General features: G+C 39.2%; 1 protein-coding gene across 4 annotated transcripts in view; it reads right to left on the bottom strand.

Moving 5' to 3' along the window:
• LOC122573588 (neprilysin-2) overlaps nucleotides 1-14,743 on the bottom strand; it is a 38,149-nt gene that overhangs the window by 7,687 nt on the left and 15,719 nt on the right. For 3 of the 4 annotated variants that reach the window (XM_043740156.1, XM_043740157.1, XM_043740158.1), the window contains one exon: nucleotides 304-452. In XM_043740156.1, the coding sequence (XP_043596091.1) occupies nucleotides 304-452 (149 nt within the window). Of the gene's footprint in view, nucleotides 1-303; nucleotides 453-14,044; nucleotides 14,422-14,743 lie in introns of those variants that run through there. The other variant, XM_043740159.1, reaches the window with a different exon arrangement.

Raw genomic sequence — 14,743 nt, 5'->3', positions numbered from 1 at the left:
GATGTTAGACAGTGTTTTAATTGCAGCGGAAGTGTAACGACGGTCCGTCGTCTTCGTGAATCCACGTTGAAAGTAATTATGGCATTTATAAGCTCGTTAAGGCGTGTACTTAAGTCATACGACCTAACTACAGGAGTGCAATTAGTCAGGGAAAAATATGGAGAACACGATTCTTATTAAACTTTCAACATGCTTCGACCACGATCGAGAACGAGTATTCGATATCGAATACGCTTTGTACGAGATCGTGAATTCAGGCATCTTTCGCGAATCGTCAAACTGTGCGTTTGCAGATATTCTTACCGTTTCTAGATGACGTGTCGCAGGTTGCAGTGTTCGCAGCCAGAACACCAAGTGCAACAGCCAAAGCGATGCATAAAAGCACTCCGCAAACTGCTATCACAGTTAGCCCGCGTTCCAACGTCGATCGCCTCTTCCACCATGTTGGATTTCTGAAACAAAACATAGAATGGTCGAAATGAATATCATTTTCCTTTCGACGAACTTCTCTTCGCGATCGTTTCATTGTATTATTATCGGCCTGTTTTATCGCCGGAGACTTGCGTTCTACGCGATTCAAAATTAACAAGCCAGTAAATAAAGTTTCGCAATTGAAAATAAAAAACGATGATGTCAATATTTCTCTTCTCCCTTTCTATCGCGCTGTTCATCTGAACAGTCAATAATCTCGTGCTTTTTATACGAAAAAGAGAGACACGTTAACCGAACGATAAGAAGATGGAAGAGACATGTGGCAAGATTTTTAACGCTGGAATTATCGAAGATATAAAGCTGCTATCAAAGATATCAGAATGAAACGACGCACGAGAAAATATATATTGCAAAGGAAAACGAGTCTTTGTTCGTCGTATCAAAAAACATGCGAGTCTTCAAGAAACGCGTATTCAGAAATTTCTACATCAAACCGTTTTAAGAATCTACCGATAGTTTGGCAATTTCGTTTTACGCAATTTGAATTTTAACGCCGGGCCCGTTCAGGCATCTGACCATCAACAAGATTTACGTATTTATGTCCTTGGAAGGAATTGGTAGATCGTGCACGATCCACGAAGATCAATCTTCTTCGCTCTGCTAAACAGCAGCGAGTAGTAAAAGTCGGCTGTTAATGGAAATACGTCGGAGTATAGTTTCGTATTAATGGTTTCGCGAACCTTGAAGTCTATGCCGAATTAACCGCAAACTATGATTCACGAGAAAAGAGTTCGAGAAAATGGAACTCCATGAGCGTCGATGATCGTCATTTTTATAGTTTCGCGGTGGTATGGTTTCGAAATAGGCAAACCAGAATAGCTTCCTGTTTCGTGGTAAATAAAATCTGCTGGAAAGAAAATCACATTTTTTCCATATATACGATATTTCGTAGAATTTCGCACGAAACAAGACGTACAGTATTTTGTAACTTTGGTAAAAAAATTCGTATTTTAATAAAAATGAAAATGTAACAGCCAGCCGGAATATCTGGTCCCTGTGATCGATTCGATTCAATTCAAGTTCAATATGTTTTTTAAAGAATACACGAGTCTCTAAATGACGGTTATATAAGCATTAGTTTTACAATTATATCCATCCTTTACGTAAGTTTAGAGATTAAGCGGATGAGAAATGGAATTCTTGCGAATCCTCTCATGAATAGTTACAAAGCCGCAATTTATTACTCGGCAATCATTGGATCTCGTCCTACATGAACGAACTGCTGCGGGCAAAACACAATAATTACTTTTGTTACTTTGTAAAAACGATTCGAACATTACCTTTACACGCGTTTATCCTTCTTTTATGACTCATCCGTGTACACATTCCCCATTTTTCAATCCCATTTCACTTTTTATAAATCACGCTGCAATATGTACTTGTACTTTTACGAGGTAAAATTAATTTACTGATTGTGAAGCGAATAAAGCGATAGTAGTACCTCGAAAGTGTTGATAGATTTAATAACAATAACGCGAAGCAACGACGATACAAAAGTTTCAGAAATACGTTTCAAGATAGAATAGGATTCCGTCGAAAAGATATGTACATAATGGTCATTATCGATTTCTTTTGTTGCACTTACCCGCATTGTCACCTCATAGACACAGATCGTTATTCATCGTGACACAACATCGTATTGCGCAATTCGTGTTCTTTGTCAACTGCGTAACAATTAATCGCAACGCTATTCTTTCAACATTTTCAATAAAATCAAACGCTAATCGAGAAAATTGACAAGGCAGATAAATATCGAAATGTAAAAATTTTCCGCCAGGTAGATCGATATTATATCACTGTCGTATATACCTCTTTCGTCGTCAATAAGCAACGGTAACATAGATCTAAGCACTGATTGTAAATAAATAATATGTCAATAAGCATAACGTAAACTGGAAGTAAGTATAGTTATCACGAAATGTTCGTCTAACTTTAAGATAATAACAGACGAAAGTCCATGCAATGAACAGATACTACTAATAGTACTACTACTACTACTACTGTTATTACTATTACTACTGCTGCTGCTGCTGCTACTACCATAGTCGTTTTGTGTAAAAACGTTTTTTTTATAATTCTGGATTCCGAAAGCAGTCGATAAAGCGTCATCTTTTTATCGCGCCTAGTATAAAACCACGGCTCGCCATACTGTATCGCTAGAACTAGCGGTTCGACCCTTTTCCCCGTAGATTCTACGCTCTACACGAATAATTGCAGCAGTACGAACGCGTAGAACGTTGAAACCAGTCACAATATTCTTCTAGATCACCGTTACGCAGAACCTGATTACCTTTCGATAGCGAGTAGTAGCTGGAGTTGGCGGCCAAGCGTGAACTAAAACAGCTCGTACAAATACTACTTAAACGAGCGAAATGCGTTCATTGTTAGCAACTGTACGTAGATGTAATTCTTTATCTTTGCATTATTTGTAGTAATTTCGTTCGGCTTCTTCGACATTCCGTTTTTCTTCCGTTCAACCGCTTAGTGTCGTTTGTATTGCATTATCATTTCGTTGGATTTCTATTCTGTTAGCCGTTACATTAAAATTCGATATATTACGTTGTAATATACGCTAACGAAAAGCGGATCAAATTTTTTAACGCGTCTAAACGCGACGTGCGATTTCAAAATGTAATAAATTCGAACAGCAGGAAGTACATTTGCCGCGCAACGTTGTAACGTACACGTTGAAAAGATTTCTTCGATCGATCATGGGTGTAGACGATATAGTGGCATTTATCGATAAAATACAGCCCAAGGCTAACTGGTATAATGTTATTCAGCTTATTGGTCGTCGCGTAAGAAAATTAAATATTTCCCAATACTAGCGACGAAGCGAAGAACGGCGTAAAACCTGTTCATACTTATCTACGATGATGAAGATCTTTCAATTTCCGGTTTCACTAGATATATCGTATAGGTATCGATCATGGAGCAAAAATAAAGTTGCAGAATATCTCAGACTTCGTCTCTGTTGGTCTCTGTTGTCCGAATATCTGCTATTCTAACGTTTTACTGTTTTATCTACGAATGGTTCCAAAAGTAATCAATATCAATGTTCTATCGTATAATGCATAGCTGCGTTGTTTGAAAGACGATGATTAATTGAAATACCGGTGGTTCAACTGTACTTTCAATTAGAACATCCTATGCAAAGTAAGGTAGGAAAGAAATACATAGGCAGTAACCATAAATACCGTTTTATAATTTCCGCTGTAAGAATTATGGCTAAATACCGTGCTAACTCTGTTCGTATCAGAAGAAGTTTAACATTTAAGTGCAACGTTTAAAGCGTGTAAACTTTTCAAATGGCAGACGTAACAACGTTATTAGGGAAATAGGTGAACGTTCCCATAATAAATAAATGTTCTACACGCATAGGTACAATATATATAGCTTCACGTTACTTACGTTATTTTATAGCTTTACGTCGTTTGTACAAAGTTTATGGACATAATCTCGCGATTATGTAATTCCTGGTTATTCACACTGCACGATAACCGTTTAATCGTTCTAGTAAAAAAGAATATTAATATGTAATTTATCCGCTCTTTACGCAAATATTATCAAACGAGGTTGATCGTACTAATCTGTGTTTTGCCATTCAAATCATCAATGAGCTTATCGCGAAGCCTATTTTATGAAAGTTTCATTAACATCCGGTTAATAGCAAAAAATTCGCCACTGCTCCGTCTTACGATATTTTTCTATATATCTACTTTTGAACGTTGCGTGCCAATTAAAATATTTGAACGTAACTTTTTCGAATCAGAATCTTATTTAGCTATCGGAATAGCAAGCTGCGATTGATCGCAATTTCTTCCTCGATCCGAATCGAGCAACTAATAATTGGAATCAGGGTCAGTTTCGCCCAAAACAGATACGTTTATCGTGTAGCACGATGTTACGTTTACGTCAAAGGGTTAAATGTCCCGTCGTAACATCTGTAGTCACAGAGTGCGAATGAAACAGGTTTATCTAAGATTAAATATTCCTTTGTCATGTTTTAGACGGGTCTTGAAAACTCTCTTAAAACTCTACACTTGGCGCATTGGCAACTACGTTACGTTATCGGTTCTAACTTTACGACAAAACTTAACAGCCGTGCGGTGCGAGTAGCGCAATCAAATTTTAATTAAAAGCGGCTCTCATCGCGTACGAGAGGCTCGATCCTCCTATCGTTTGCACACACGTAGGGTATCGTGGCAACGAGTGGCAACAAAGGCGAGAGAAGCAGGTAAATCGGTTCGCTGCCGTTACAGTAAGTAAACCGTTTCAAGTTGGACGACGACGTAGCGGGCGTCGAGCCGAGCAATAAGGTTCGCGACGCGGTGCAACTCGAGTGTATTGACCTTTTCCAGGGACGGCGTGCACCGGGACGCTTCCAAGTCGATGGCCAAGCTCGTGATAAATCTCGAAGCCGGCTAAAACCTGGGAAAAATCGTTTGGAGCGTGTCCTTCTTTCCCTCCACGCGGTCGAATTTCCATGCCATTAACAGCGCCACGAAACCGACACAACAACGCGCTTCATCGTGTGAAAACTCGGTTACGATCACCCTGACACACTTCCTGTGCGAACGAAACAGCGATCCAGCGGTAAATATCGCGATGCTCGCCGCTCGCGCGATCGATGAATCGATAATGGGTAACTCGACCGTGTAACGCCGCTCTTTTTGTTTTTCCTCTCCTCTCTCTCTCTCTCTCTTTCTCTCTCTTTAGGATATTCTCTTAGGAGTGTCGTTCGGGTTGATGCATGTATTTGTCGTGGGAAAAACTGGTCCTGACTCTGGTGCGTTTTATTTCTTCTTTAGGAAAATGTCAGTCTCTGTTATTAACGATCGATAGAAAAATCTTTTTACACAGTTGGAAGAAAATGTTTTGAAAGCATCAAAGTTGTTCGAACGAATGTATGAGCTGTTTAACCATTTGACAGTGTCGTAAATTGCCGAAGAAAGTGCCGAAGAATGGGGAATGAGAGATATTAAAAATACATTAGATATGAGAATGAGCATTTAACGAGTGTTACGTTAGGTAAGCATCGACGAGAAGCAAAGTTCCTTAAAAGTTTCGTGTAAAAGCATCAAGATTATCGAGAGATTATCAGAGAAGCACGAGGAGGCATCCCCTACTTTGTGCTATCTGCCCTCGGGAGGACAAAATTAGTGGCCTGGTCGATTTCGAATTTGTCGCGTCAGTGGCCAGGCAATCACGCTTGGTCGCAAAACACGTGCAATAGATTGTTCGGACGATGTAAACAGCTTGGAAAACGAGCACCCAATATCCAATTTCACGTGGAACCACGCAAACTTACTTAGTTCGATTCATGGAATAACAACGAGTTTCTTGGAAACTGCACTCCAAGTAAATAACGCGCGATAAATCTTAAACGAAACGTAAATCGAGCAAACGTTATACAACAATAGTGTTGCAATAATAACTTTTACCGTTAACGTCTCTTGGCTGTAAAGCAGCTAAGAATTTCGTTAAACTCTCTCGTTAGGAAACGATCCGATTAAGTCGTTGCTTTTCGCACTTTGTCCATCATTTGAATTTAATTCTCCATACTAATCGGTTCTTCGAAATATACTTGAACAATGGATGTATTGTGTGCAACGAGGTAGAAGTAATGAGATGTTTTGTTGCCTTTTAGAGTTGAAATTCTCCGGTCAGGCCCGGTTGAACCTTCCAGCGAGCATTTCGTCGGTCAGGCGACCACGAAACCGTGTCGGATCGAAATGGTACAAAGTGAGCGTGGATTGCATGCTAATAATCGAATCGTGTCTTTTGCACGTGCCCCGAACACTCGACCTTCTTCGGACCTTCTTACAATTTTTCCATTCCACTTGGTCCCCTTTTTTTTTTTAGTTAACATCGTCGAAATCATCGCTTGATCATCGAAATCGAACTTAATCAGATTCTTTCGGTTTATTGGAATAGAAATTATTAGTTCAACGAGGGAAATTCCGTCGGGTGAAATTCGATAATTAAACAAAAATAATAGAGAATCCATCGTTTCATAATAAATATTTTGATATTCATTGTCCATCGAAGTAAAATTTAAATGTAGTATTTGACCATCTAAGTTCGATTATTTAATTCCAAACATGAAATTAATTCTGCAATTCCATTGTTTACTTCGTCCCGTGTCCTCGAACTGCGCCGCCAGTTCTTCACGATCTTGACCGCGAATGCCATAAACCACCTCTGCAAAATTCTCGCGAACGAATTACAATTCAATTGTCTGAAATTATACGATCGTCTTATATTCGCGAATTACACGATTCGTTAAAATTGGAGACGGCGAGTCTGTAGATTTCGTAGTTTCACGTTGTACGGCTACTTTAAAACGTGCTTCCTCAATTTGCCAGTTTCGCGCGGGACATATCACGTTCAACGTTACGATCGCTCGAGATTCTTAAAAAGTGCAATTGCGAAGCGCAGTTTCTCCAATTTTCTTATTGAAGAGAGGACGTGGGCGTCGAACGAGGTCCTCTCCAAGAACGGAGATCTCGCAGCAACGCGTAGCACGGGTTTACCGGTATTCGCCTCGATTTTCAATTAATTCGTTTGAAACCGGCTTCCTTTCTTCGCTGACCTCTTTAGCAGGAATTCGCAAAACTAGGGGACCTCGTTCGGCTGTTCTTCAGGGTGCACGCGATAAGGAAACAAAAGAGCGAGCGCGTGGAATACAAATTCGATTGGCTACCTTCGTGATATGTCCAGTTCCGTCAGGCACGATACTCTGCGGTTTCAAGGTGACTGCAAATGCTTATCACGGAAGTAAAAAGTAGCAGGAAGAGACTAGATGCTAGCAAAGGTGAAACGAATTTTAAAGTACGTTCGATGGAGGTTATCGCGCACTTAACGGTTTAAAAAAAAATCATCCTACACGTAGATTCGAATCCGATTTATCGAACGTGTATCGTACATATAATCGTATATCGTTGTGTTATCAGTGAGTCAATTTTTTAAAACGTTAACGAAAGACATACACGCGGATACGCGTAATTCCATCACGAGCCATGCTCGAACGATCGAACGGTCGTCCTATATCGGTCTTGAACCAGTACTACACGAAACAGTCACTTCCTGTAGAAAGTAACGTGTCTTTTTTCTACAGAAACGAAAGAAGTATGCTTGATAAGACAAAGATCTATCGGTAAATATAACCGGTTATGCAGAAGCAGGTATGTAAACGAAGAACGCCGCGATTCAGCCATAATCACGTACCAGAGACAAGAACAATATTTCTTTTTCATTACTTCTTTACACAGTATGTATTGTGTGCAGATCGCTCGAGGATAGAACGAAAGGAATTCCACGTTGATTAGATTAAGCAGCATCGATACGAAATTTAAACAATTTTTTCGATGAAATTCATTTCCGACAATCTCTTACAGCGAAACTTGTCCCCGAGTTTCAAATTGTACGATAACGGGTCTTTGGAAATTAATTTCGTCCAAAATGTCACTCGAAACGAACAAAATCATCGGAAATATCTCTTAGGAAGTAGGGTATTGTGAAAGTATACGAAAGGCGAAATGGAAAGTCGTAAAAATAGAAGAAAGATGTGGTAGCAGCAAGAGACTGTTTTAAATTAATTTTATACGTTCTTTGTTATTGTTTTTCTTCCACTATAGGCAAAAGCATATAGAACGAGTTAAGAGAAAGTACATACACATGATATACTGTAACAAGCAAAGTTGGCTAAAAAAGTTGTTATAAAACGTAACTTTAGATATTTTCTCACGTGTCCAAGCAAACGCACCTACGTAACTTGAAATTAACCAAAGCCAAATATACCGAACGAAAGAAATTCTAAACTAAATAAGACATTTAGAACTCTGCTTAGATTCCGCTTGAAGTTTATGTATTGAACCGAAACGTCAAATATTATTTGTAGGAGATACCTGCTTTATTTTCTTTCCACAAATACACGTTTTGGGCTTAACACCTTCATTTCAATGAACGTTATCGTAACGACGCTAAAATATTACCGTATAATAAAACAATAAAATAGAATAAAAATATACTAGGCGTGATATAGAACATTTAAAACTATCTTCTCTCTTTTCAATAAAAAAGCAAATAAACATTACATCTTAGACCGTCGAACAGGATATTTATCGCGCACCATTTGTTTGCCTTGATTTCAAAATTCAACACGGCCGCGGTTGCTTGCAAATATTTATATGGTGCATCAGCATACGTACGATTGTTTTATTATCCTTCGATTCGCGTGGAACCGCGTAAAATGCTTGCAACACGCGCCACTTTCATAATTCATGCCGTGCAAACTGCGTGCGTGCATCTTTGGCTAAGTTTTATTTTAAGATCGCCAGGTTTCTCCCAGTTGGTCACTCGCTGGAAATCGAGCACTTTCACTTCCTCTCTTACGAAGGCATCGTAAAAATTTTGATCAAAATTGCACCACTTTTTCCCTTTGCTCGTTTTTATACCTCCAAATCGTATCCACATCGTGTTCAACGAATAGAAGAAAACCTGCGAATTTTGTTCGTACCACGTTTATTTTACAGAACGAACGAATTTACTTATACCGTCAACTACGATATTGTCGACGAATTACCTAACCATCGACGTTGCTTATGCTGCTACGATAACGTGTGTTGCAACGTTAAGGTATCACAATAGCGTAACGTGGCGGTGTCGCGTCGTCGGGTGGGTCCAGGTATGCCGTAGTAGCGGCAGCCAGAGATAATTAGCGTCATGACACAAACGACTTGTCCCATTTCATCGACAATTTAGCGTCGTCCATATAAAAGCTTATTAAACCGTTGAAATGTTACGTCGCTAAGTTTACTCAACGCTTATCGACTTTATCTTAGAGATTCGAAAGTTTCTAAATTTTGTCCTTTCTTGCGAACACTTTTACGTGACAGTTTTGGGTTTATGCTCTTCGCTTTTGTGGCCACAAATTTTAAGAAACAATTTGACTTTGTCGAATTTAATAAAATTTAACAAGACACCGGTCTTGTTAAGTGTTCTATTTCTTTCCTCGATCATTTGTTCATCAAGTAGCCCTTCGTTCTACGGACGAAATCATTGCTTCAGACGATTGCCTCGTCGTTAGAACCATCTTTTCGAGTTTCGTCAAATATATTAATTACATTCCGAATTATCGATACGGCTGCATTTATGAACGCACATGGGTACTTTTATGACCATGGTGAATCACTAAAAATGTTACACCGAGCGAGTCATAAAAACAAATCTGTTTTCAGCTGTTAATGAGATTGTAGCAATATCTTTGGCTCAATGTCGCGTATATTTCCGTTCCGTTTTTCACTAAGATAAACGGCCACCTTGAACGAACACCGACAATAATGTCTTTATGAGACGAATATACCTTGGATCTGTTGCCGAAGGAATGGCTGCATGCGGGTATTTTTCAATCGTTTCTCTATTTTTAAATTTGGCGGACGTGCAACAGCTTATGAATATGCCAACAATTATAGTATTTCATAGGAAAAACTGTATACTTTTAAGTGACAATCCGTTTTCGAATAAGGAGGAAACCGAGCTGTTACGCAACGGTGATCTTTAGTTCTAATTTGTAAATTTATTACGGCATTTCTTAAATAAAATAATGACTTCCCATTACGTACATCGCAAACACTGTAATTTGTACGAAATGAAAAATTGCACGGCCTTACAAATTTTACGGCAGCAACTGCCAACAGCCACGATTATTCAATTCAACCAATGTCTACGTATTCGCCATATAACAACGTACACATATTTATTAACATATCTATTAATCGTCTTTATTAATTCTTCTTACTGGCAATATCTTAGTGTGATAAATAATCGACAAAAAAAAGAAAAGTTCATCTGCATACAATATACCGGGTAATTAAAATTAAAAATGAAGCTTCTTCTTACTTTCCATTTGCTTTCTCCCTATTTGCATTTACGAATTTCCCTTTACACGCTTCATTTCACAGCTTGGGAAAATAATATGCAAGAAAAGTGATTAAATGTAACAATAACGTTCTTTGTTATAAGCGAACGAGATGTATAATTACAGAACATCGTGAGTTTACTTAGTTGGTGGAAAGTTGATCTACGATAGAAAAGAAACCATCGGTATTATCTTGAACATATCGTCGATAGTTTATTTTCCAGATGAAAATCTATTTCTAGGTAGTCTATGGATATAAGATTTAACAGATTTTATATAGTAGAAGCTTTAGCTCGACACAAGCGAGTAAAATAGCAAGAGGAGAAAACATAACTCGTTTATATCACAAGCGCGGAAATTGATTTTGCACCTCGTTCGTTTCACAATGGCGCAACATATTGTATTCGCTTCCATTTACCGGTTCACGGGAAATTTGATCGAAACAAAGATCGTTATTATCGTTTGAATTATCGTTATCCCATTTATCGGCCGTGAAACCACGCGGAATCGATAAAGGGCAGAGGCGACTGTGCAATCGTGGAGAAGCGGATGCACGGTTGTCGCGATTGTTTGTAAAAATGATTTAGAGAAGGTGACCTCGCGTAGGACCTGGAAAAAGAAACCGAGACGGTGTATCGGAAGCACGGCGTCGGAGGGAGCGATAAGGTTCGTCGCGTGAAATCAAGCTTAAAATTCAAAACGACGCGACGTTGGAAAGTGCGAGCTATTTTCCACGTAGATTTCTCTGGACGATCGACCATTTTAAACGTTTAAAATTCGTTCCATGCGTGCACGGTGGCTGCGAAGTACAAGGAACGTATTTTTAAATTCTATGCAAATAGATAGAAATGCAACGTTGTTCTCTGCAATTAATTGAACACGTACGTGTATGCTCGCCGTTGTGTTCATTCATGAAAAACCAGCCAGTGAAATAATACCATAACCGTATAACGGTATAATTTATGCAAGTGGAATAAAAAGGTAAAGGTTGAAACACGTATGTAGATAAAGTAACTTATATATCATTTTGTCGACACATATATATTTCAACCAATAAAGATTCTCATTTAAAGATCGCGATCGATTCTACAGAGTTTGACCAAATTTTGTCCGATCTTCGAACGAACGCTGTGATAATTAATAACGGATTAATCGTTTTCTGATCATCGCAATATAATGCACGATATAATATAATAGCGCGAAACTGGCTGCGAAGAACTTTCACCGTGACTCGAGCGTAAGGCACGATCACAACGATCGATGTGTCTTCGGTGTTGGGTACGTTCACCGTGCGTTTCCTCGTCTCGAAATGCATGTCGCGTTTGCAAAAACTCGGGCGCAAAACATTTTTGACGCAATCGATTACCGAAGTGGCTGATCGCAGTCGTGCGTCACCATCGGCATTCACATTATAACCAGCTGTGAACACGAGAGTTCGATCAAGAGCGTGTCGATGTCCCGCGACAAACAAAATGCTCGTGCCAAGAAAACCTTTCAACCGTATAACATCGCAACGTCTTAATAAAGTTTTCAAATGCTTCCATCTTTTGTACGATTATACGACGATCCGTTGATCTGCGTAACTCGTTATGAAACGAGACGGACGATCGTTTAGTTTAATTCCGCTGCATATATCGTTCTCGAGCGAATCGTATCTTTTTAACGTTAGAAAACTTAGCAAATTTGATGAAAGCGCGAAAGAACGGAGAACAGTTATTGATAGGCGAGTTCCGTTCGTACGTTGAAGATATTTTGAAAACATGGAAATTTGTTTTCGATCGAAACTATAGCGAGATCGAGGCATGGAAAGCTTGAATATCACGACAGGATTCGTCGGAAGCTTAAGAACGTCTTTCCACTCTGCGATAAAATCGTTAGTAACGTCTTACAAATTGGTTTCGTCGAGTAGGACGTAAATTGGAATTAGTGACGTTATTTCGATGTCTCGAACGAATCGTCCAGGTTTCTTGTCACGTAGCAACGAACCGGTACATACAATATCGAACGATGATTCTCGATTACAAGAGTAATCAATGTACAGTTTTTGACGAAGTACGACACGCAAATAAACATGCTACGAGTTGCAAAATCTTCAAAGAGAAAATCTCGAGGAAGTTCTATAAGAGACAACGTATTAGGTGGACGGTTGGTACAAAAGAAAGCTAATCGATAAACGATACAATCGTAAACGTTAAGTGGTTTGCACAACCTCGAAATTCTTTGAGTGAAATCGAACGACCCGGTGGATGGACTTGCGGGCGAATTTTAAGGGGCTTTCGAAAACGTTGCGGTTACAATAACGACGTAACATCAACGCCTGGCTGGTGTGTTTTATCACCGAGAATCCCAGCCTGCATTGAAATCACGAGATCTCTCTCGAAGAGGAGAAACGATGATTCATAAGACGTTAGATTTATATATAAAGGATTTAATTTTACCGAACGATATAAAACACCGTCCAAGATACCGACAGCTAATTCGTTAAGAAACGAAAGATATCGCTGAATTAACGATTATTCGCGCCTTTTAGCGTATTCGTGGCTTGTTAGCGCGTTATGTTTCGTTACGATAGTTATCTTCTTTCGTCACGATTATGAACATTTACCAGGCTTAACGAAGATTCTACCGGATAAAGAATTCCTCTTCCTCTTCGAACGAACGAAGGCTCAACGCGTTAACATGGCTTATTTGGAATATCGTGCTTCGAAATAAGAAGAAACAGATCTATTGTGTTTACGACAGACGATAATGCATCTGACAGTTTTGGAAACATTTTGATAAACAATGTGGAGCGTTATTTTTAAATCGATATAATATACCGAATCGTAAATGTACGTCACGATAAGTTTCTATCTCGGCGCCAAATTCGCCGAGCCAAATAAACAGAGCAATGGCTCCGCGTTTAAAGGAAACAAAACACTCGTCGGTTCTTTGTTTTCTTTTCTTTAATTTTAATGAACCTCCTGTCGAGCCAATGTATACTCAATTTATGGATATTCGTACGGTTATTTGAGAAGTTGCTTGAGTTTATCGTTGCTAGAAGCGTCCTTACACAAGTTCGCCGTGTTATAGCTGAACAATAGCCAATGTGCATTTGCAACGATAATAAACTAAGCAAACGATTACTTTAACTACCTCCACATATCCTTATCGACGATAACACTCTTTCATCCGCCAAAACAAGATAATTTTTCGCTATAATCTAACGTCGCGACGTTTTACCAAGGTGACTAGTTTTTAACGAGATTATGTAACTCTGTCAAAACAACAATACGACAAAGCAAAGAAAAATAGACATCTTATAGACGGTACGATCATTCTCATTGAAACGAAGCTAAAAGCAGGAAAGTAGAACGATTTGACGAAATCAGATTGTCGTGATTATAAACGATATCACGAAACGAGACTACTTTCCCGAAGATAAATTTCTATCCTAAAAATAAATCGATCGAATAAAACGTTCATGTTATGGATCGTCGTACATGAAAAAATCGTAACATCGTCGCAAACTCTATGATAATCTCTACACTGTACATAAAATTTCTCTTGGAATCCACAAGAGTCGATTCCGTCAATTTTCTCATGCACCGTTAGCCAACTTTCATGCGACAGTAAACGAATGAAACTCACTTAATGACAGTCTGCTTCATGCTGTTTGTCATTCTGTCCTCTCTTCGGTTTCTCTAAAGTTTCTTCTTCTTGTTTGCTTCTATCGAAACTTTTCACTGACACATTACTACACGCACTCTTTCTTTGGTCCTTTCAAATAGCCCTCACTATCAATTTCTCTTCTCTCTCTCTCTCTCTCTTTCTTCTCTCCTTCTTTCTTTCTTTCTTTCTTTCTCTCTGTAAAACGACGCGATTCTGGCGAATCCCGGAAATCGAAGATTCTTCGTCTCGAGATGTTCCTTTTCTGTTATTTATCGATGATTCGTCCTTGCGATACTTCTTTCCTTTCCTCTGGGGGCCGGATATGAATCGGTTTGGGCTGTTAGCGCCAGACTGAAGGAGCACGCGCATCTCTCCTCGTATTTAAACGCCCTCTCCCTACCTCTCTCGCCCTCTCTTTCTCGTTCCCATTCGGCGGCTCCGCGTTTCGATACTCTCCTTTTCCTTTTTCCGTACTCCCGTAAGGATCCTGGCCAATTTGCCGAATTCGACCTGCAAATTCTGCGATTCGATCGCGGATTATATCGCTATGCGTGTATAATTTCGTATGTAGATCGCTTTAACCTGTTGACCGAGCAGGTCGAGTTAACTCGTCGCTCGAGTTGCTAACTTTTTGGAAATAATATCTTCGCTGAGGGATTCTCCAAGTCTTTTTACAGT

This window comes from Bombus pyrosoma, linkage group LG12 (assembly GCF_014825855.1).
Source record: "Bombus pyrosoma isolate SC7728 linkage group LG12, ASM1482585v1, whole genome shotgun sequence".
Classification (NCBI taxonomy): Eukaryota; Metazoa; Arthropoda; class Insecta; order Hymenoptera; family Apidae; genus Bombus; species Bombus pyrosoma.
The sequence above is the reverse complement of the archived record's forward strand: the minus strand, read 5'-3'. Positions and strand labels throughout refer to the sequence as shown.